Source organism: Electrophorus electricus, chromosome 7 (assembly GCF_041902795.1).
Source record: "Electrophorus electricus isolate QZ-2024a chromosome 7, ASM4190279v1, whole genome shotgun sequence".
Classification (NCBI taxonomy): Eukaryota; Metazoa; Chordata; class Actinopteri; order Gymnotiformes; family Gymnotidae; genus Electrophorus; species Electrophorus electricus.
Genome location: NC_137503.1, coordinates 22,757,395 through 22,778,189, shown reverse-complemented (window position 1 = coordinate 22,778,189; position 20,795 = coordinate 22,757,395). Strand labels below are relative to the sequence as shown.

The 20,795-nt window shown below is 44.2% G+C and overlaps 1 protein-coding gene and 1 long non-coding RNA gene across 5 annotated transcripts in view; one reads left to right on the top strand and one right to left on the bottom strand.

The window, feature by feature from the left end:
* Window positions 1-20,795, bottom strand: part of fut8b (fucosyltransferase 8b (alpha (1,6) fucosyltransferase)) — a 77,144-nt gene that overhangs the window by 24,913 nt on the left and 31,436 nt on the right. For all 4 annotated transcript variants that reach the window (XM_081718280.1, XM_081718277.1, XM_081718278.1 and 1 more), the window contains one exon: window positions 215-721. In XM_081718280.1, the coding sequence (XP_081574406.1) occupies window positions 215-417 (203 nt within the window). In that variant the 5' untranslated portion in view covers window positions 418-721. The remainder of the gene's footprint in view (window positions 1-214; window positions 722-20,795) is intronic.
* On the top strand, window positions 15,263-18,862 carry LOC113581102 (uncharacterized). Its single transcript, XR_003411033.3, has 3 exons — window positions 15,263-15,399; window positions 15,617-15,760; window positions 18,574-18,862. It is a non-coding gene; the product is annotated as an uncharacterized LOC113581102 (long non-coding RNA).

The window sequence follows — 20,795 nt, the reverse complement described above, 5'->3', positions numbered from 1 at the left end:
TATAGTAGTTGTAGTCAGTAGTAGATATGGTATCAAAGATCCATTTTTTCTATATTTCCACATTTAAACACAGAAGCTACTTTATTCTCTCTTCCCCAAAACAAACCCCACATTCCAGACCTGACACCACTCCCCGACCTTTCAACCCCCCATGCCCCTCCCCCGAAACCCGATCCCACCCCCCATATGCCCTGAGCCTCGCCCACAGCCCCACCTGAGTGCCTGAGCCATGCGCCGCAGGTCTTCGTTCTGCTGTTTGAGGCGCTCCAGCTTGGTGAGGATCTTGGCCAGCTCCCGGCTGGAGCGGGGCGCGTGCTCGCCGTCCCTGACCAGATGGCCCCCGATGTAGAAGAGCAGGGTCCCCCATGCCAGCAGCACCAGCGCTATCCAGCGCCACGACCCCGTCCATGGACGCATGCTGCCCCGCCCGCTCCCGGTCCGCCCGCCCCCCCCTCGCCTCCGGTCACCACGGCAGCAGGCGTCTGGCCATCTCTGGCCGGGAGGGGTGGAGGGCCCTGGGAGGAGGGGCTGGGAGAGCTCGGGCTTCGCGGTTCCGGTTCGTCTGGCCGAGGGGCCGTCTAAGTGGTCACGTGAGAGCGACGGTGACGGTCAGGCATGGTCAGCAGACATGAGATGTGACGGGGTCGTTTCGGACTTCGGCGTGGTCCGTTTCGTCTCCACGGAGCGCGATCTTGCTCGGCGTGCTCGGGCTTCTCTGGTTCTGTGCAAACACAGAGAGAGAAACAGTGGAACACCGTGTGCTACACAGAAATAACAAATGTTCAAATGCACACGCACTGCAAAATATGTTCAATTATTCTCTTTTTCCGTTCTGCCTCACCCCCTCTCTATTCATTTTTCTCTCCATTTCCCCCCCTCTCCATCCTTCCCTCTCAGGTTCTCTGCCTTTCCCTCTCTCCTCTTCATCCTCTGTCATTCCTCGGTGAAACTCCTTCTTCAGCAATCCTGCAGTCTGATCAACATGACATTGTAATTTTGTGCTGAACGTGACAGGGAGTCTCCGTAGGACAAGCTGTCTGTCCACCCCGTGAGCATCTCTACCTCATGCAGCCACACTGCTGTGTCAGCACTCACGAAAGGAGCGCACACACACACACACACACACACACACACACACACACACACACACACACACGCACAAACACACAGATGCACACACGCACGCACGCACACGCCAGGCTGCCAAGGTGAAAGCACGAGCTCACTGGAGCAGCACGAGAAAGATACCTGTATCATCACAATCGAAGAGAAAGACAGCGAAAGAGAGAAAGAGAGAGCAAAGACATGGAGAGAGAGAGAAGGAAAGAGAGAGAAAGATGGAAAGAGAGGGAGTGGGAGAGAGGGCCAGAGGGAAAGATGCACCCTCATCAGACGGTAACAGAGAAGAGGACGGCGTGACTGGAGATGACGGAGGAGCCCCGCACAGGTGCACCGAGAGAACAGAGTTGAGGGGAAGAAAATGCCTTTGACATGATACTCTCTTCCTCATGCGGCATGACGACATCCTGCTCGACTCTTCTGATCAGGAGCCCAGCGTTTCCTGATTGGACAGTACTGTATGGTGACAGGTGAAAGGGCAGCTGACCTTTCCCCTTTGGTCGGCTTGCGCTCCTGGCTGTGTTTCTGCAAGGCTCATTACAAGACATCATGCCTGTTTCGCCCCAAAATGAAAATGACTTTTGTCCGCCTCTGGTTTTTGGATATGCCCTCAAGGTCACGTGAGAGGGGGGGAAATGACGTTAGCCAGTGGAGGCACATCATGGTTTCATGGTCTGATCAAAACCTGAAGAATAAACTCATGTTTGAATGTACTGCTTCACTTTAGGGAGGGAAAACGTCTTACAGTTTGTCTATGAACGACCGATGACGACGGTAGAGGTCAGTGTGCATCAGTGAAGTAGCTCCTGGTGTGGCTCTTTGTGTGTGTGTGTGTGTGCGTTGGCAAAGGCACATCTGCTTATGTCCTGTAGCTGTCATGAGTCCTATGCCTCAGTGCTTCTGTGTCAACTACGTGCTGTCTGTGTCGGAGGCGGGACGTGTGGCGTTGCAGTGAGCAGACCGCCACCCATGCTGTTCCTGCCCATGCACACGCCACCCGGTGACCGCTCACTGTAGCTGCAGGGGTCACTCTGTCTGACAGAGCTAAAGAAACGTGCACCGCTCGCTCCACAAACAGATGCTGTTTTGGCACAATCAGCAGTTACACACACACACTCTCTCTCTCTCTCTCTCTCTCTGTCTCTATCTCTCTCTCTCTCTGTGTCCCTCTCTTTCCCTTCTTGCCACACTTTTTCTGTTTTTCTCAGGTTCTCTTTCTTTTCAACTTTGGCTGCACTTTCTCTAACTCGATCCCATTGTCTCACCCTCTGTTTGTCCCTGGACTGCTGGAATGCAGATTTTTATGGGGGAGTGGGGTGGGGGGAGACATGGGGGGATGTGGAAGGGATGCAGAAGCATTTCTGGGATTACAATGGAGCACTCTTCACTTTTGCCAACAGTAAATAAAACTTCGTTTAGTCTTTGCTGACAGAGTAAGACAAACATGAAAACATTGTTATCAGTTTAATTTGATTACAATTCCTAACTGAATTATGCTTATAATGTTAAAACCCAAAGCCTTTTTTGTCTCCCCCGTCTGTCTCTCTGTCTTCCTGTCTGTCTCTTCTTCTTCCTCTGTATTCCTCTGTCTATCTCTCCGGCCTCCCTTCCTGTCTCTCTGTCTCCCTGTGTCTATCTTTCCATCTCCCTCTATCTGTCTCTCCGTCTCCCTCTATCTGTCTTTCCGTCTCCCCGTGTCTGTCTCTCTGTCTCTGTCAGAGTGTCTTTTCCACTCTCTTTCTCCTTCACACTGAGGATCCCATTACAGTTCACATTACAGGCCCGAGACTCTTTTAACTCACTCAAAAGTCCCGGCCCTTTTACTGACTGAGAGCAGGGCTGTTAGGGCCCATGTGCTGTATAGTCCATGAACCGCTGGCTTCTCTCGCTCTGAACATAAGCACTCTTGTTTTGCATTCATAAATGAGTCCACCATAGGAAACCGATGCAGGTTCACAAATCGGAGACTTGGTGTTATACGTCATGGGTTTTTCCATTTCGCCAAATGTCTGCTGAAAAACCCAACGCCCTGGGCATTATCGTGGGACTGCGCAGGACGTCACATACGTGTGTTCACAAGAGAGCTTTTTTTAATTTCACATCGCCAACAATGAAGCAGTCTGCCGTACTTGTCAAACAAAGTCTCAGCGACGAACCACACAGCAAGGAGGAAAACATTCCATCCCGTGTCCCTGCCCAGCCGAGCTCATTCCCACATTCTTTCATCCCCATGACTCTGCATGTGGGAGACAACAACGGGATAAATAATTCAGATGCGCCGGATGCAAGGTTACGGGAAAAAGGGGATGGCGTTAACCAAGGCGCTCCAGTTCTCCTGCTGCGCCGCTGTCTTCCGTGGGGAAAGGAGGGACCGAAGGTTTAGTCCATCTGTGGGTGATGTCGAGCTTTTGGGTTAACAGCATACAGACAGAGGAAAATGGACTTCATGCCTCACTGGCCATGCCAATCAAGTGCCCCGGTACCCATGATCCACAATCACGAGCCACTTGATTACAAACACCTACCCATCTCCTAAACTCACCGGTCATTATATTAGACTCACCTTTACTGGCGAACTAATACAAATCGAAGCCCATGTGTATCGATGCACCAGACACGCTCTACACCAGCCACTGTCTACCACATTCATTACTGAACATATTCTCACCAATGCTGATTGGAAAATATTTGGATGGTGGACAGCCCTTAATGTGGCAGTGACACCGACATGGTTGTGCCGTGGTGGTAGGCTTTGAAGCTGATCTGCGTTCATGAGGCATATCAGACACTGACCGCTAAATGAGATTTAGAGGCTAGCCAGTGCAACATATGCATGGAAAAAGATGGGCTGTAGTCGCTAACTAAGTATAAACTTGCAAGGAGTTTCTAATAAGTAAAGGTTTGCTAATAAGTAAACGTGTAAGGTTAGTAAAGTTAGTAACTTAATACACAAAAGGGAATTTTAAAAAGGTGCAATGCATATCCTCGTCTGCAGGGGGCAGACATCCTGTGGTAATGAAGTAGTAGGTAAAACATGCTGGTTAGAGACCCAGGCTCTCTGGATATCCAAAACACCCCCGCAGCGTCAGGCTGTAAAGCTGCCAAAATGGGAGACATTTGGCAAACAGGTTTAGTGCTTAAACTCCAGAAGTCTGTTTATTTTGAGATTCGGCCTGTTTAAGTCATTCACGGAAACGCAAAGCTAACACACATCCCAAAACTCCTGAGTGCTAAATCACAAAATACACATCATGTTATGACAGTTTAACAAATTCTGACAGTGCGGAAGCATCTCGGAACTCTTGACTTCAATTCAAAGTTAAAAAAAAAAAAAAAAAAAATGAAAAGAGGCAAATTCCTGGGAAATCTAAGATTTAGAACTCCAGTCGGAGATACAGTAGAGGGTTATGTGCGAGGACTGAAGTTCTGTGATTTTGGTGACGAATGGGAAATTTCAAACCGCTCGGCCAAGACCTGTGCTTCTCTGTCACCAAAAGGCCTAAAAAAGCCCCCAAAGCTCTCCAAGTCACTCCATCCTAAAGGAAATACGAGACGCATCCATTCTGTCCTGCTTCCGGAAAACCACAGATGCTGGAAGGACATAACTGGCACGTTCCCACGAGCATCGGTCGTCGGTACTGCAGACCACATCCTTTCGCAGTCTTCTTCCACCACAGTGGCCCAACATTACTATTCCATCATCATCCTCGAGAGTATGCGTCAGGCGAGACCTAAATACGAGAGGTGGCACCGATTGACATGCTCCAAGCGCTATTCAGAGCGGTGCGTCTTTAATACACCAGGGGACGGTGTTCCATTAGTAACAGCTACAGCTGGTCGACAGTAAACACCTCATGTGGGAACTCCACTCAGGTGCTGAATAATGTATGAATTTGTGTTGAATCACCAGTGTTTTTAAAGGCGAGAGGCCAACTTCATTACAATGTATAGGCTCCACAGTGACACGTGTGTGTGTGTGTGTGTGTGTGTGGGTGTGTGGGTGTGTGTGTGTGTGTGTGTGTGTGTGTGTGTGTACATGTGGTCATTCTAGAGTTAAATTAATCTAGGGCATCTATCTTAAGCTGAGAATTAGATGCTTTCTGAGCTCATCAAATATGGCCAGGCTGAGGAATCTTTACAGTACATGTCATTGAGCCCCCAAAACAGTGGCCTGAATTTTTCTGAAAACTTAAAAAACTTCCTAAAGTGAGTTCTCTACACTTCTAAACAAGAATGGCTTTACTGCCTCTAAGATACCTGAACCTGAAAATCGGAATAGATTGTTGGAAAGTTGGAATAGAAGTGTAGGAGAAACTGTGGTAAGTGTGGGAGGGGCCTTTGCAAAGTGCAGGAGGGGCCTGTGGTAAGTGAGGGAGGGGCCTGTCGGAAGTGTTGTGTTATGAGGTGCTGTGGGCAGTGTGGGAGGGGCTACAGAAGGGGCTTTGGGCAGAGCTTCAGCTCCATGCAGCTGGAGATGCTGAATATTTCATGAGTTTCTGTTTACTGCTCTGAACCACACACACACATACACACAGCTCTGTTAACGGAGATGACACACACACAACTCTGTTAACAGAGAGGGCACACATACACAGCTCTGTTAACGGAGATGGCACACATACACAGCTCTGTTAACGGAGATGGCACACATACACAGCTCTGGTAACGGAGATGGCACACATACACAGCTCTGTTAACGGAGATGGCACACATACACAGCTCTGTTAACGGAGATGGCACACATACACAGCTCTGTTAACGGAGATGGCATACATACACAGCTCTGTTAACGGAGATGGCACACACACACAGCTCTGTTAACGGAGATGGCACACACACTGCACACAGCTCTGTTAACGGAGATGGCACACACACTGCACACAGCTCTGTTAACGGAGATGGAACACACACTGCACACAGCTCTGTTAACGGAGATGGAACACACACTGCACACAGCCCTGTTAACGGAGATGGAACACACACTGCACACAGCTCTATTAATAGAGATGGTGTACGTACACCGCACAAAGCTCAATTAACAGAGATGGTACACAAACACACACAGCTCTGTTAACGGAGATGGCATAAACACTGCACATAGCTCTATTTAACAGAGATGGTACACACACACACAGCTCAGAAAAGCTGAAAAACCAGGACAGAACAGAAAACAGACCCAGATAGTCAACTGTTGTAACACATTACAAGTCAGTATGCTTTTTTGATGCTTATAACAAGATTGAAATGCATTGCTACCAAAACATATTGTAGGCCAAATATACAGATATACAAATATACTATATAATAAGCTCTATATACTTGTCTTAGTCACATACAGCCTTTCCCTCAAGTTTACCTCCGAAGAAAGTTGCCACTGAAGCTTAACACACCCACCCACCTCATGGGACCTGTCTGTCCCATGTGTATGGGTGCTAGCATAAACTGTTATGCTAAAAATGTTTTTAATTAGGACAAGGGGACACCCCATCATGGTTGAAAAAGTGTCGCAAATGTTCATTAAGTTTTATGGCCTTGTCTAAATAAGCATGGTGCCCTGTCCCACACCTGCCACAGCAGTCTGATAATCAGGCCCCTGCAAGGTCAAGGGTAGCATGTTTACCCAGAAGGGAAAAAGCAAGAGATAATCCACAACCTCTGCCGGTCTGCTGCCCTTTTCCAAGCTCTTAAATGTGAAACTGACACTCATGGAGCCATGTTGGCTCAAGGCGGCAGCAGGCAGCTTTCTAAATGCAGACTGAGGCTCCTATCAATGTACCTCAATACTTAGGGCTGTGTGATATTACGGTAGCTATATATTGTATGATCATAGAAAAGCATCGTTTCATATTATGCTATATTGTTGTGTCACAATAACGCTTTGGATGTTACTGACGAATCACGAACGCTTTAGCAGGTTTAATAAACTGAAAAAACAGAGAACAGACAATGAAACCATGAAATATAGATAGCTAACAAACAACGATATACCAAATACAACGTTTAGCTAGGTAGCCAAGGGAACAAGTTAAAATAATAATAATTTTTTTAAATATTACAATGATACTCGGAAATATACGCAGATACAAAGCAACGGAGCAAGAGCACAAGGACGGCGCAATGCTGCGCGAAGAGGCGTGAAGGAAGGCTGCTTAAGCGGCCATGCTGATGAGCAGGTAACGGGAGCCAAGGTCAAGTTTCAGGCGTTGGTTCGCCCTGCCGAGCAGAGGAGAGGGAACCCTGCTTGGCTAACTGACAACCGTTACAATGGAGGAGAGTGACTGCAAAACAGACTGGGGTAATTAAAAACAGCAGGTGTCTAACCAGCCAAGACAAAACGAGGTTACTAGCTAAATGCTAATAAACGTTTCTTACTAACACGCAGTTTCGCCTTTAAATAGCTAAATGTTCTTAGGAAGTGTTTTAGCAGTTAGCAAACTAACTAGGTTAGCTAACGCTAGCTAACTGCTAATGCTTCCGTTTTACATTTAGCTAGTTACTTGGCTTACAAAAGTTAATTCAATCAACTTCACCGCTATTAAATCCCACTGTTTCAAAATTACTTCAGCATAAGGCTGTGTCATCACATTAAGAAGTAGGCCTTTAAATGAGGTGATTTTATGTAAACTATTGAATTTACAGAAAATTGTGCTGTTTTGCGATATGTATCGTTATCTGGGTATGAAATTAACGATATCGGGATATTTTTCGCTTATATCGCACAGCCATATCAATACTTGAACGCATTTTGAGTTTGTTTTCTAGATGCCTTACTTTTGCCTTTAAACCTATGCTAAACTGATTTGCCAAATTACTTATACCTTTCAAAGTAATGCAACTTAAGTATATAGTATATAGGTATTTCGATATCACTGAAATAGTAGGTGGACAGATACACTTGCGGACATTGTAGTTTCAGAACAGCTATTATTACCGTAAATCTTGTTTAGTGGGTTTTAATTACCTCGATCTCTCATGCTTAAACCACAGTCACTGTGTGTATGCATGCACGGTTGAGCTCTCTCGCTCTCGCTCGCTCTCTCTCTCTCTCTCTCCCATAATGAGCTGCACTGACAGGTGACCTTTATCCATGCAGGGCTGGAGGCATAGGAGATACAGGCTCCCTCTAAGTATAGCTCTGGGTCACTACGCTCTGGTCATCAATTATTTTTAAACAAATGCATTCATTTATTAATCGATAAATAAATATAGGATCAGTGAAAATGACCAACTCTTATGTGATTTATAAAGCTGCAGAGATGAGTGATGAGCAGTGAATGAACTAGGAGGAGGCGATTAGAAGGCACGAGAAGAGACAGGAGAACAGGACAGAAACAGCTGAGATTCTAAATCTAAAGAAACAAAAGCAAAACAACAGAGCATGTGCAGACTGTAGCATGGTTCTTTTTTTGGGGGTCTCATTTTGCAGTTGCCAGTGCAATAAGATCAAGATGTAATGTAATAAACAGCATTGACCCAATCCAGCTCAGCAGCCCTCTACAGCTAAATTTACCGCCTCTGTTTAGAAATATTGCCATGGCACTGCCAGAAGAGGAGCACTTACTAGAGCTGGCTTCAGGCCAAGTAATGAGAACGTGAGGGAGCAGCATGGAGAAGGGGATGACATGGAGAGGGAGAGAGAGGCTGGCAGAAGGGAAAGTGGTGGCATCTCCTGCTGGCATCAAAAATGTAAAAAGCAGAACGCAAAAAAAAACCGTGATGACAGCGGGAAAGGGGGCTGAGGAGACACATGCTAGATCATCTCTCGTGCTAGATCATCTCTCTCATGTTAGATCATCCCTCTCTCGTGCTAGATCATCTCTCTCTCACGTGCTAGATCATCTCTCTCTCACGTGCTAGATCATCTCTCTCTCGTGCTAGATCATCTCTCTCTTGAGAACACCTGCCACCTTCTCTTCAGCGTGGCTAATGGCTGTGTGTTTTTCACACAATTTAATGATCTGTCTAGTCACCTCTTAATCCTCTTAAATGGCCTCCATGCTTACTCTACTCTCTACCAAGCACATGGACTGCACTGATTGTCCCTCTGGCTGCTGCCATATTAAACAAAGAAGATCTTGAAGAGCATGTGGGCCTGGATGCAACCTTTTAAATGTGAAAAAAAGACTTTTCAGGCTTGCTTTCCATCTGAAGAGCAATGGCAGTTTTAATATACACATACGCAATTTTATTTACACATGATGATGATGAAAGCATATAAATAAGAATTTGTTAATGCTGCTTTTGACTTTCTAAAGCAATTAAATACAACAATACCCCTCACATTAGTCTGTGCCCATTACTAGGTTAATAAAGTTGATGTTATTTGTGTCTGCTTTTAAAAAAGGCATGTATTTAGATGTTACAATTTGCTAACAGCATTCAGTTTATTAAGTAACTACATAAATATATAAAATGGGAACAGGATTCAACATGCATACAGTGAATAGAAAATGAATACACCTACACTTTCCCAATGTATTAAGAGAACAAACTTTCTACCAATTCCTGACTGAAGTTACTTTTGCAGTTTGGAAGGGTACCGATGTTGTCCGTGGTGCATGAGTGACGTGCTACTATAAGGTTTTATTGTCTATTACTGATACGGTTTACAATTACTTGACCGATGTTTTGTGTGTGTGTGTGTGTATTATATTTACATTTGCTTATGGTTATAATGATATAATAAGTTAGATTATATGATGCCTTTCACCTACCAAAGGTAGCTTTACAATGTCAAAGAATCAAATGAAACCCAAACCTAATTAGCCCAGCTCTATTAATGCAGCAGCATGTGTGGAAGTGACCAGGCACTTTCATACACTGGGGTCATTCAAAGTGATATATGATATACATCACTAATCATCGTGTTGTAGGGGTGTGTTTCTGCAACAGGAACTGGGAGACTAGGCGAATTGAGGAAAAGCTGGATACAGCAAAATATAGAGCAATCAATGGTTAATTTTTTTTTTACATTGTGCCCAAGATCTCAGGCAGGGAATAAGGTTTGCATTTCAACAAGGAAAAGTTCCTGGAGTGACCCAGCGAGTATCTGGACCTGGACAGCAGTAGACTACCTCTCGAAAGACCTGAGAATGGCTGGGCACTGAAGCTCCCGATTCAAGCCAGTTGAGCCTGAATGATTCTGCCAAGAAGAATGGGAGAAACATCCAACAAAGACAGGCCCAGCTTATAGCTTCATGAGGCTGCCAAATGTGAAGGGTCTGAATACTTATGTAAACTGATTATTTTGGGGGGTTTTTTCTTTAAAAACCTGTTTTAGCTGTGTCATTACGGAATGTTGACACAGCTAAAATGTGTGGAATGTGTGTATACTTTATTTAATTTAATTAGAAATAATTAGTTGAAACATTTTAGTCTGAAACATACCAAAATAAGGAAAGGCTCTAAAACCTTTCCATATGCAGTGTACAGCATATGCATATGCTGTAACATCCCTCAAACAATCTTAGGCATAACCAATTACCTTCAAGGTCCTATAGTTACTTAATTTTCCAACACCTGTATGAAATCACAGCAATTAAATTGACAGCTTGAATAAACTATAAACTATATTGATTACTATAGCCCTTCAGTTTGCAAATGTAGATCCAATACTGCAAGCATCATGTGAGGGATATAAAATCTTTTCGAATGCTTTCAGGAAAGCCTGGAGCACTCTGAAGCCCGTCATTAAAAAATGGAAAATGCATGGCATCACCTGTAGTCTGCCAAACTCTGAGTCCATGAAAAGTAGATGATTGGGAAAGAAGACACTTAATCAAAAAGGCCACCAGAAACCCAATGCATCAAACAGTATCAAAGATACTGTATATGTAGGTCCATCTGGAATCCCATTTGAAGTTTTATCAAGAATAATGGGAGGACGGATGGACCCAATCACAGGGAGATTCTGCAGAAGAACATGATCAAAATTGCAAAACAGCTGAAATGAGTCAAATTTATAGTCAGAAAAATGGCTCCAAACATCAAGGCCAAAGCCACCACAGAGTGGCTTGATGGGAACAAGGTGGATGTTCTGGAGTGGTCTTGTCAAAGACTTGACCTAAATCTAGTTGAAAGTCTATGGCTTGAAGATTGCTGTCCTCAGTGAAAACCATTTAACTTTTCCTGGTGCAAACAGATCTGCAAAGAACCAATCATGTGGGGAGCTACTCCAAAAAGAGTGTTAGCTGTACAAAATTTACTTAAGAAATTGAGTAATTTCAAATTACCTACTTAAAAAAAAATCTTTTTTTTACCGCATTCATGTATTTTACATTACATTCACAGGATTTAGTGACAGCAATCTTGTTCAGAGTGACTTATAAAAGTACTTTGTTGTGTACATGGAAGAAATCCATATGCAGAGACTATGGATATTGTTCAGCTAGAACCCGATCAGCCCTATAAGATAGAAAATACACAGAAGGAAAATTCACACAAGTAATAGAATAAATAATATATATGTGGTTTTCAGTCTATGTTTGAAAGCAGATCTGCTGGAGGGACATGCAGGGGGAGTTCAGTCCTCCACCTGGGTGCTAGGGCAGATAGTCTTGTGGATCAGACAGATCTTCCCTGTCTCTTAAGGAGCTGTGGTTCAAGATGAAGTTGAGGCGTGAAACGTGTGAGCTAAAACTAATGTATTTTGGTATCTAGAACCTGACAAGAAGTGCATTCATTTCCTTTCAAATGTATTTCATACATAGGATTAGGTGAAGGCCATAAATATTTCCTCAGAGAAACAAAGGAGATCGTATCTTAAGGTCTAATTAGACCAGTGTTTCTCAACCAGATCCTTGAGAGCCACATTTTTGCTGTACACCACACCACCCAGTACACCAGTACCAGGCATTTCGTGTCCTTAATGGCTTGGTTTAGGCATCGGAAATATGATGGAGCAGGTTAGGGGGAACAAAATCAGGCCCATCTAGTGGGTCCTGAGGGCTGGGCTGAGAATCGATGTGCGTCTTCTCGCTCCCTGCTACATGGCTCATGCTTTTCTTGCTTTTCCAGTGCTGACACACTAATGCGCTGCTGCAGCAGTCAGATCCAACACAACACCTTTCTACATGAGCCTGCTCTCTCACGTGCCATCGTCTGTGTCGCTGCCTCATTCCTCCCCACCTCACTCCCACTGGTCTCTTAAATCCAGTGAAGGCTACAGTATACATCAACATCTTTCACAGTGTGAAGGTGTGTGATGATGAATCCCAGGATTCACCTTATCCAACGAGAGTAAATCATTTTGGTAAAAATTATTATGCAGGCTAATAATACACGCCAATCTTCGATCTTATCACATTAATCACCACTGTTTTCATAATATATTCTAAAGCACATGGAAAGTTTCTAATTAGCAACATAATTGCAATTTTCCACATACTGCACAGCTCTAAATGCAGAAAGGTTTTTTTTTTTTTTTACAGAATATGCTCAAGACCAGCTATATCTGACATAGGCTATAACCTTACCTCATCACTTTCTCAGTTAATCACTATCACGTGGCCTATGTGTGGACTGGTAGGGGCAGTGAGGGTCTGTGGGATGGCATGTCTCCAGCTCCAGGAGCAACCCAGAGCGACGGACATGAAGCTCCTCAGCACCATGGACAGTACAACTAAAGATGCCAAACAACTAAGGATTGGCCACCTTCCTAGCGTCCATGTCTCCATGGTTTCCCTGTCTCATGTTTTTGTTTGGCTTTACTTCCTCGTTGAGGTTCCGTTCCTTAGTTTTCTTTTCTCTGCCACTCATGATTTGCACCTGTGTCTTGTTTAGTGTTCATTAGATCATGTATTTAAGCCCTGTGCTAGTTAAAGTCTTGTGGCTGGTCATTGTTAATCATAGCCCATGTGTTAATCCAAACCTCTGTGTGTAATATCCCATCCCTTTATTTGTTATTCCTAGCTGATTGTGTTACCTAGCCTTGTGTTGATTCTAGCCTCTTTGTTTTAGCCTGCATCCCCTGTTTGTCATTGTGTGCTTTTGTTTGTTTGTTATTATGTATTCCCAGACTCTCCATGTCATTTGACCCTAGACTGTGGCAACCACTACGATTCTGGATTTGCCCATAATAAATCTCGCTCTTCTCTGCACATGCATCTGCCTCCTAACCGCTCGTTACAAATAAAGAGCATTATCGTAAAATTGTGTTTTTAAATTCCCACAGAACTGATATAAGGTAAGTCTAAATAATAGATACTTAATGTCATAATGTAATTTTAATGTAAAGGGACAAAATCAAAAAACGATTACAGAGAAAAGGGAAATATCTGATTATATGTTTTTTGTTGCAAGTGCTCAAATGTTTTATGTTTTGGCTTACTTTTTTTTTTCTATCAATATCATGCAAGAATGAATTTCAGTCAGAAGTTTTGATTGCATAAACAAAGCATAAAATCAAGAATGTATTTGGAAAAGTTTCAAAGGTTTTTTTTAAAGAATATCTTATAATGGGTAATACAATATTTTACAATGGATTTTAGTCAGAGCTTTTGATATGAATATTTTTCAATGCCTTGCTAATTCCACTGTTAAACAGGCAAGAGACAAAAGAAAATGAAGGACTCTGGTTGTAGAGGTCAAGCAGGTACTGAAGTCGTTTAAGAACACTAGAAGCATAAATGCCTTTTCTCTGGGTTAGAAACGGCAGTAAAGTGGTGACTCTGCACACCTCATGGCTGCGAGTCCTCTGACCTGTTGCTAAAATGTGATGAAAGAGGTGAAGAAAAATGAAGATAGCTGATGTGTGGAAGGGGCGTGGCCAAAAAGTGCCATCCTAACCATTTTCTTGTATGAACACGCCCTGACTCCCACACTCTAGCTATATATTTTAAAAACCTCACCAACATTGTGGCCAAAATGGCATTTTGGATGCCTTCAGGACTAGAGAGTGCAGTGTAGCAGACTGGGAGATGTGGAAAGGCACAACTCTCCGACTTTAGTCTAGCCCAAAGTTAATGTGCCAGAAGTCTAGAAAATCCATTCATCAGCAGACAAACACACGCACACAACCACGCATACACACAAAGAAAAGAACAAAGAAATGAAAACACTCCCAAGAAGTGACATCAGCTTTTGACGGTGTTTACAGCCACAGGGGATGAGAACACGCCTCATGACTTGCACTGTACAAATGAGCTCATTTCAGCTCATCCCTCCAGTGTGCGTATGGAAGTGGTAAACCCCACTGATGGCTTCTCTGAAGAAAGTGCTGGAAGCGCTGACGGCCGGCATCAATAACCGTATCATGTACAGCTGTGGGCCGTCTGCGGGCAAAGTGTCTGACAGACAGCCGCACTTTAACTGTGAATATGGGTCTTCTTCCTCACCCGCTCACCCCCCACCAGACTGTCTGACAACAGGTGAAGGGCGTTCTTAGTGATCGATGAGGTCTGTATAGATCAGGCCAAATAAAAGCATCGGGCATGTCTGACAGGACCACATGCACACGCACGCATGCGCACACACACACACACACACACACACACACACACAGTTGAGGAAAACTTGCACTCAGTAGGAGAAACAGGGATTTGCTGGAGTTGCAGCAAGAGTGAGAGGACCATGTGTGTGTGAGAGTGTGTGTGTGCAGTGGAGAGCAACGTCCTCACCCCCAGCCTCTGGAGTCTCCAACACTGACACATCTTCATTAGATTATAACAAACGTGGCAATTACCGAACGAGAGGACACTTTGTTTTTGAACCCTTAACGACGGTCCTTTTACTGGCTAATAATGCTATTATTCTTTCATTTCCGACTTAATAAAGGGAGGAGAACAAAAATCCATCTTGTCCGGCTGTCAGGCACGAAATAAGAGTGGTGCGGAATGGATCATCGGCAGCATGCTAATGCCTCAGCGTGCACACGCACAGCCTATGGGTGCAGAGCGCCGCCCTGTTGGTGTGGGAGGTTTGATGGGGCAGTGGTGTTTTTTTGTTTTTGTTTTTTCTTGTTTGTACAGCCTGTGTAAACCTGGTGCCTTGTTGAAAGCAGGGTTAGCAGTGGTAAGGGTAGGGTTAGGGAGTGGGGGTTTTGGGGGATCGCACTCTGGAGAGAGCAGAGGCGAGGTGTGGAGTAGGAGAGCACTGCGGATGATGAGGGTGTGACTGTGTGTGTGTGCACACGTGCAGGGAACTGGCAGGAAGCATTTCAGGAGAGCTGGTGAAGAGACCGCTGCCTGTTCCTGCAGATGCAGTTTTTTTTCAGGTTCACACTGCCCCGCCTCCTTGCTCTCAAGCCCTGCGAATAGGGGTGTATGCAAATGACGATGACAGGTATGTGTTCCAAATGAAAAAGCAAACTAGGCAGGTGCAATATAGAAACATCATATTGCAAATAAAGCTTGCAATATATTAAGGCACTCTGGGAAATCCTTAAAGGCTAAGCACCACCTAAGGGACCTCCTTGAGGATATCACATTATCTTAGCTACTGAAAAAAGGTATACGTGAATTAAAATGAAAATAACGTGTTATTTTCTTAAAAATTGAAGAAAAAAACCCGATGTCGCTCCGGAAATTCCAGAAAGTTGCCGAGTGACGGCACTGGTGGACAACAGTGACCAACGGCGCGATCAAATGCCATTATGTCTGACTTGGCCTGCGATTTTCCAGTGATGGTTGTTCAGATTCCAGAGGTGAGAGGGTGAGAGGGAGGGAGAGAGAGAGAGAATGAATATCCCGACCGGTAAAAACCTTTTATGTTAGCCATTATACAGAAAACTGATCCTAAAAGTAAAAAGTATTACTAAAAGTAATATTGTCTATTAACAGTTATTTATAGCATGGGCGTTTGATTAGCTAGCTAGCTACTGGTTATATTTATCATTTTACTAGCTTGTCATGTAACCTGTTTAACCTAGCTAACTAGTTAGCAGTGTTCCCTTAATAACCAGTGTCTTAGCTAAGCTAGCTAATACTAATACATTTGCTTTAGTGGTCGAATATGTGTCTAGGTTATACGTGTCTGGCCTTAAAATGTATGAATTATCATTGTCTTCTCTTCTGTGTGGCTGACTTCAGTGATTTTCTAGTGCTAACTTCGTATATTGAAAAAACTGAAATAAACTGACAGTGTTAACCACTCATGTATGGAAAGATGCTGGATCATTATGGGAAACGTAGCGTAGCTAGCTAGCTAAATAACGAACACTAGAAACTTCACACTGAGCTATTAATGACAATAGGTAGCTGGCTAAACGCAAACGGTTAGTTATCATTATTGTAAAAGCGACCTACGTCGCATTCACATTCATAAGATACTCTATAAATCTCTGTAATGCAACAAAGGGAAGTAGTTTTAGCCTAGTATAGATGGAGCCAACAAGCTTAGCAGGTCAGTAAATTGGCTACTACCCTAGCTAGCAAGCAAGGCTAGCAAAGTTAGCTAATGTCCACTAAAATGGGCCAAGTATTTACGCCACACATTTGACGTGATTGAGATTCCGAAGACAGCGGGCGAAAAACAATTTTATAAAGCCGTATTCCTTGAGTTTGTTAAAAAAAAAAGTGCTTTCTAACTATCGATAGTCACAAGTTAGAAACTCGGCTTTCGCTGTATTTATGTTTGATGCTTTCACATTAGCATGGCATGGTTGAAGACTGGCCTGCACTGCCTGACCGTTCAGTTACATTTGTGAATGGTCAGGATGATCTGAGAGTGCTGAATTAGGATTGCAAAGGCCAATAATGCAGTAACAGTTATAATACACTGTGCAGTCATAATATGCCCTAATCCCAGCTGATGTCCTTTAACTTGTCTTCTCACCATCAGTCTCTCACTCCATCCAACCGCCTTCTCAAATTCCACACACAGATAGTGGCCCCTGTATGTCACCTCTGAACTGCAGATGGCTCTATTTGGGTGCCTGAGCATGACAGCTTGTTTCTAGGTGGCCCACATTACACACAGCTAACCGGCCAGCTAACCAGCCAACCAGTCATCCAGCCTGCCCGCCAGTCTGCCTCTTATTAGAGTGAACTCATTTCTCAGACCTGCCTTCCCAGTCCTACTTGATACAGTTGTTAAGATCGCCACTGTATGAACCAAGTGACAGATTTCACCTTAAGCAATGGTTTACAGGCTGTGAACGGTAAAAACCCTCCCATCATGCTTCAATGATGTCCGTTTTATAAGAGCGCTTTAGGGACGGAGAGAGGGAACGTATGTGTTTGTGTGCCGGTGTGATATGCGGCGTGATGTCATGTTTAATTCATGTCTGCAGCAGAGACGTCGCAGAGACAGGCTGTGAGTAAACACTGCACCTCCTGCTGCTTCTCCGACCCTGTCACGCGCGTCGCTTCATTTGGAAGCACCGCACAAAGCCTGCCTCACATTTATGAGCTGCTTGCCAAAGAGATGGTGAAATTTTGCAGGTTCAGAGTCTTCACTAACCCTGTGCTCGAGTCTTCACGTTTGCACCCGAGTCGCTGATCAAAGAGCGCCTTGGTCTCACTGTTTGCACCGCCTTACTTAAAAAAAAGCCTGATAAAAACAGACCACGTACACGTACTTTTCCTCTGAGCTGTATAAAATCATTTAACCTCCGGCAGATGCTTAGAAGCGCGTTGCCGTCTCTACGCTACCCTCCCCCGCGCATGCAGCCATCAGGCCCCGATCTCCTTCCTCCCAACCCCCAGCACCAGTGAAGGTGACGCGGTATCCAAGGTTACGGCACACGCACGGCGCATGCTGATTCCACTCTTATCTACGCAGCGGGCGTCGCGCTGGATTTCGGGGGAGGGAGGGGTGAAGCGGAGGGATGCTAACGGCCAGAAACCGCAGGTCGGAGCGGTGCGTAGTGGAAAAGCCCCCCCCGCCCCAGCGCCATTCTGCACAGGGACGAGGCCGACCTCCCTGATCCCAAGGAGGGTTCACCAGCTCACCTCCCGTCCTCCGGATTCTGGTCCCATCACTAATGCTAAGCTAATACATTTTGTGTTGAGTTCGCATAAGGTGAAATAATGAACTGAGAATGTCAGCATGGAATGATAGGGTATTTCACACCTCTAACCTGACCAACAGGAACACATCGCCACACACTAGTGGGCTCACTTTTTACGACACTACCATTACAACACAATAACAAACACATAAAAATAATGAGCAAATACTGGCTTGAACAATTCTGAAGCACAGCGCCGATTAGAAACACGCTTAGTCTGCATAATTAACTTGTAATTAAGTGTGTAATCAAAACTCCGATGTGCCTTTAATTAAATAATACTGTCAGCCAAGTTAAAGGACATTAGGATGGTCTTGCACCACACACCCAGTTAGAACCAAGTTAGCCATCCATGAGCATTTGAGTTTTTCCCACAAGGTCCGCACTTCTACAAGCTCTGGATGTATGGGCCACGCGCCTACTTCTCCTTCTGTACCTGGTGTAGGTTTGCACCACCACCACCTATCTTTCTATCATATCCTCTTTTTCTCCTCTCTTGTCCACAGCCCACACATTGAATCCTGACTACGTCCGAGTCGCCCAGCAACCAAAATGAGCTTCCACCGATGGTTAACAGCGTGCCTCTGAGTAGAGAGAAAGACAGAGGTAGAAACTGGGGGCACAGGAAGAGATGGAGAAAGAGCAGGGGCAGAAACTTTACAAATGTCTTTTATTTTGTAGTGTAACATATGTTCTTAATGCCTCTGCACATCCTTTTGTTTGTTTCAAGCCATTTCATCCCATTAATCTTGCTTGTGTGTATTTATTTATTTATTAAAGTTCAGTAATGCTTTATTCTTATTCTTTTTAATGATCACAGAATATAATGTTCACTTAGGTCCCCAGCATTTAACAGTATTAATCCAGAGAAACTACAGCATGAAAACGTAATACTACACCTGTTTGCTTTCGCTAGCAACCTACGCTATTAAGAAGTCTTTTACTGATTTTAGTGCACTTAATGGTCTAACATTTAATATCTGAAGGCTTCTTTCATCTTCATGAGTAAAGCTGTATTCCTGACAAGATTCTTTTGACCTTATTTTTTTTTAGAACTGCAATGTGTTAGCAGGCCTGTTTTATGGAAGAAATTAAGTCATATTATACAGTCATGATGTGCACTTCACTTGCATAGCTAATGAAGGACCTCTGTCCTGAGACTTTTCTTTTGAAACCTTGTGTACTTCACTGCAATTTTGAACACACACATACACACACAGACTCACTCACTAGGTACACCTTGCTAGTATCGGGTGGGACCCCCTTTTGACTTCAGAACTGTCATAATTCTTCATGGTGTACATTCAACAAGGTGCTGGAAACATTCCTTAGACATGATAGCATCACACGGTCGCTGCAGATTTGTCGGCTGCGCATCCATGATGCAAATCTCCCGTTCCACCACATCCCTAAGGTGCTCTATTAAACTGAGGTCTGGTAACTGTGGAAACTGAGTACATTTAACTCACTGTCATGTTCATGGTGCATTATCCTGCTGTTAAAAGCCATCAGAAGCTGAGTACAATGTGGTCATAAAGGGATGGACGTGGTCAGCAACAATACTGAGGTTGGCCATGGTGCTCAATTGGTATTAAGGGGCCTGAAGTATGCCAAGAAAATATCCCCCACACCATTATCCCCCCGACGTATAAGGGTATTTTCTGTTTTTGCATATTTTCTTAAATTCACCTTAAAGGTTCTTACAGCGTGATACCCATGTTTCATATCAAAATGTTCAGACCAATCTCTTACCAGTGAGGTACCATTTGATCTAGAGCATTGCAAACACTTATACACTAGTTGTAGAACATTTTGGCTCACCTGGCTAGGTAGATGTCAATTGAACGAGGAAGGAAATGTTTCCGATGTGAAAGGTAAATTTTTAGTGATTTCGTTATTGTTGATTAGTTTCATACAGATTGACACACAAATTCACCAATGAAACATGGCAAATATATGGCCAAGTCCTGAGTCCTGACACGCGAACACGCAAATCACATGGTGAGAGGCGGATGACATGTACCTTAACCTATGGTCTAACCTCTATATCTAACATCTCAGGCTTTTTATTCTTACCGTTCAAAGGACAGGTTGCACAGATTCAGGAAATGTTTGAACCATATTTCTACTCTGTTGTATCACAAAGATATTCATAAAAACATTGCAAAACATCAAAAATTATGGGCGTGTGTGGACCTCTTTGGGTTAAACCAGCACCACTAGCCTGCACCATTGATACAAGATAGGGTGGATCCATGATTTCATATTTCTGATCCTACAAATGCGATTTTCGCAGCAGAAATCAAGACTCATCAGACCAGGTAACTATTTTTGCAGTCTTCTACTGTCCGATTTTGGTATGTCCGTGTGAACTGTTGTCTCAGTTGCCGGTACTTAGCTGACCGGAGTAGCACCCGGTGTGGTCTTATGCTGCTGTAGCCCATCCGCTTCAAGGTTTGTCGTGTTGTGCGTTCAGAGATGCTCTTCTGCACATCTCGGCTGTAACAATTGGTTATTCGAGTTACTGTTGACTTCCTATCAGCTCGAAGCAGTCTGGCCATTATTTTCGGACCTCTGGCATCAATAAGGCATTTTCACCCAGTGAACTGCCGCTTCTCTTTGTCGGACCACATTCCCTAGAAACCTTATAGATTCTCACATTCCAAGTCGCTTAAATCACCTTTCAAACTTCAGCAGGTTATCTTGGCTACGTCTACATGCCTAAATG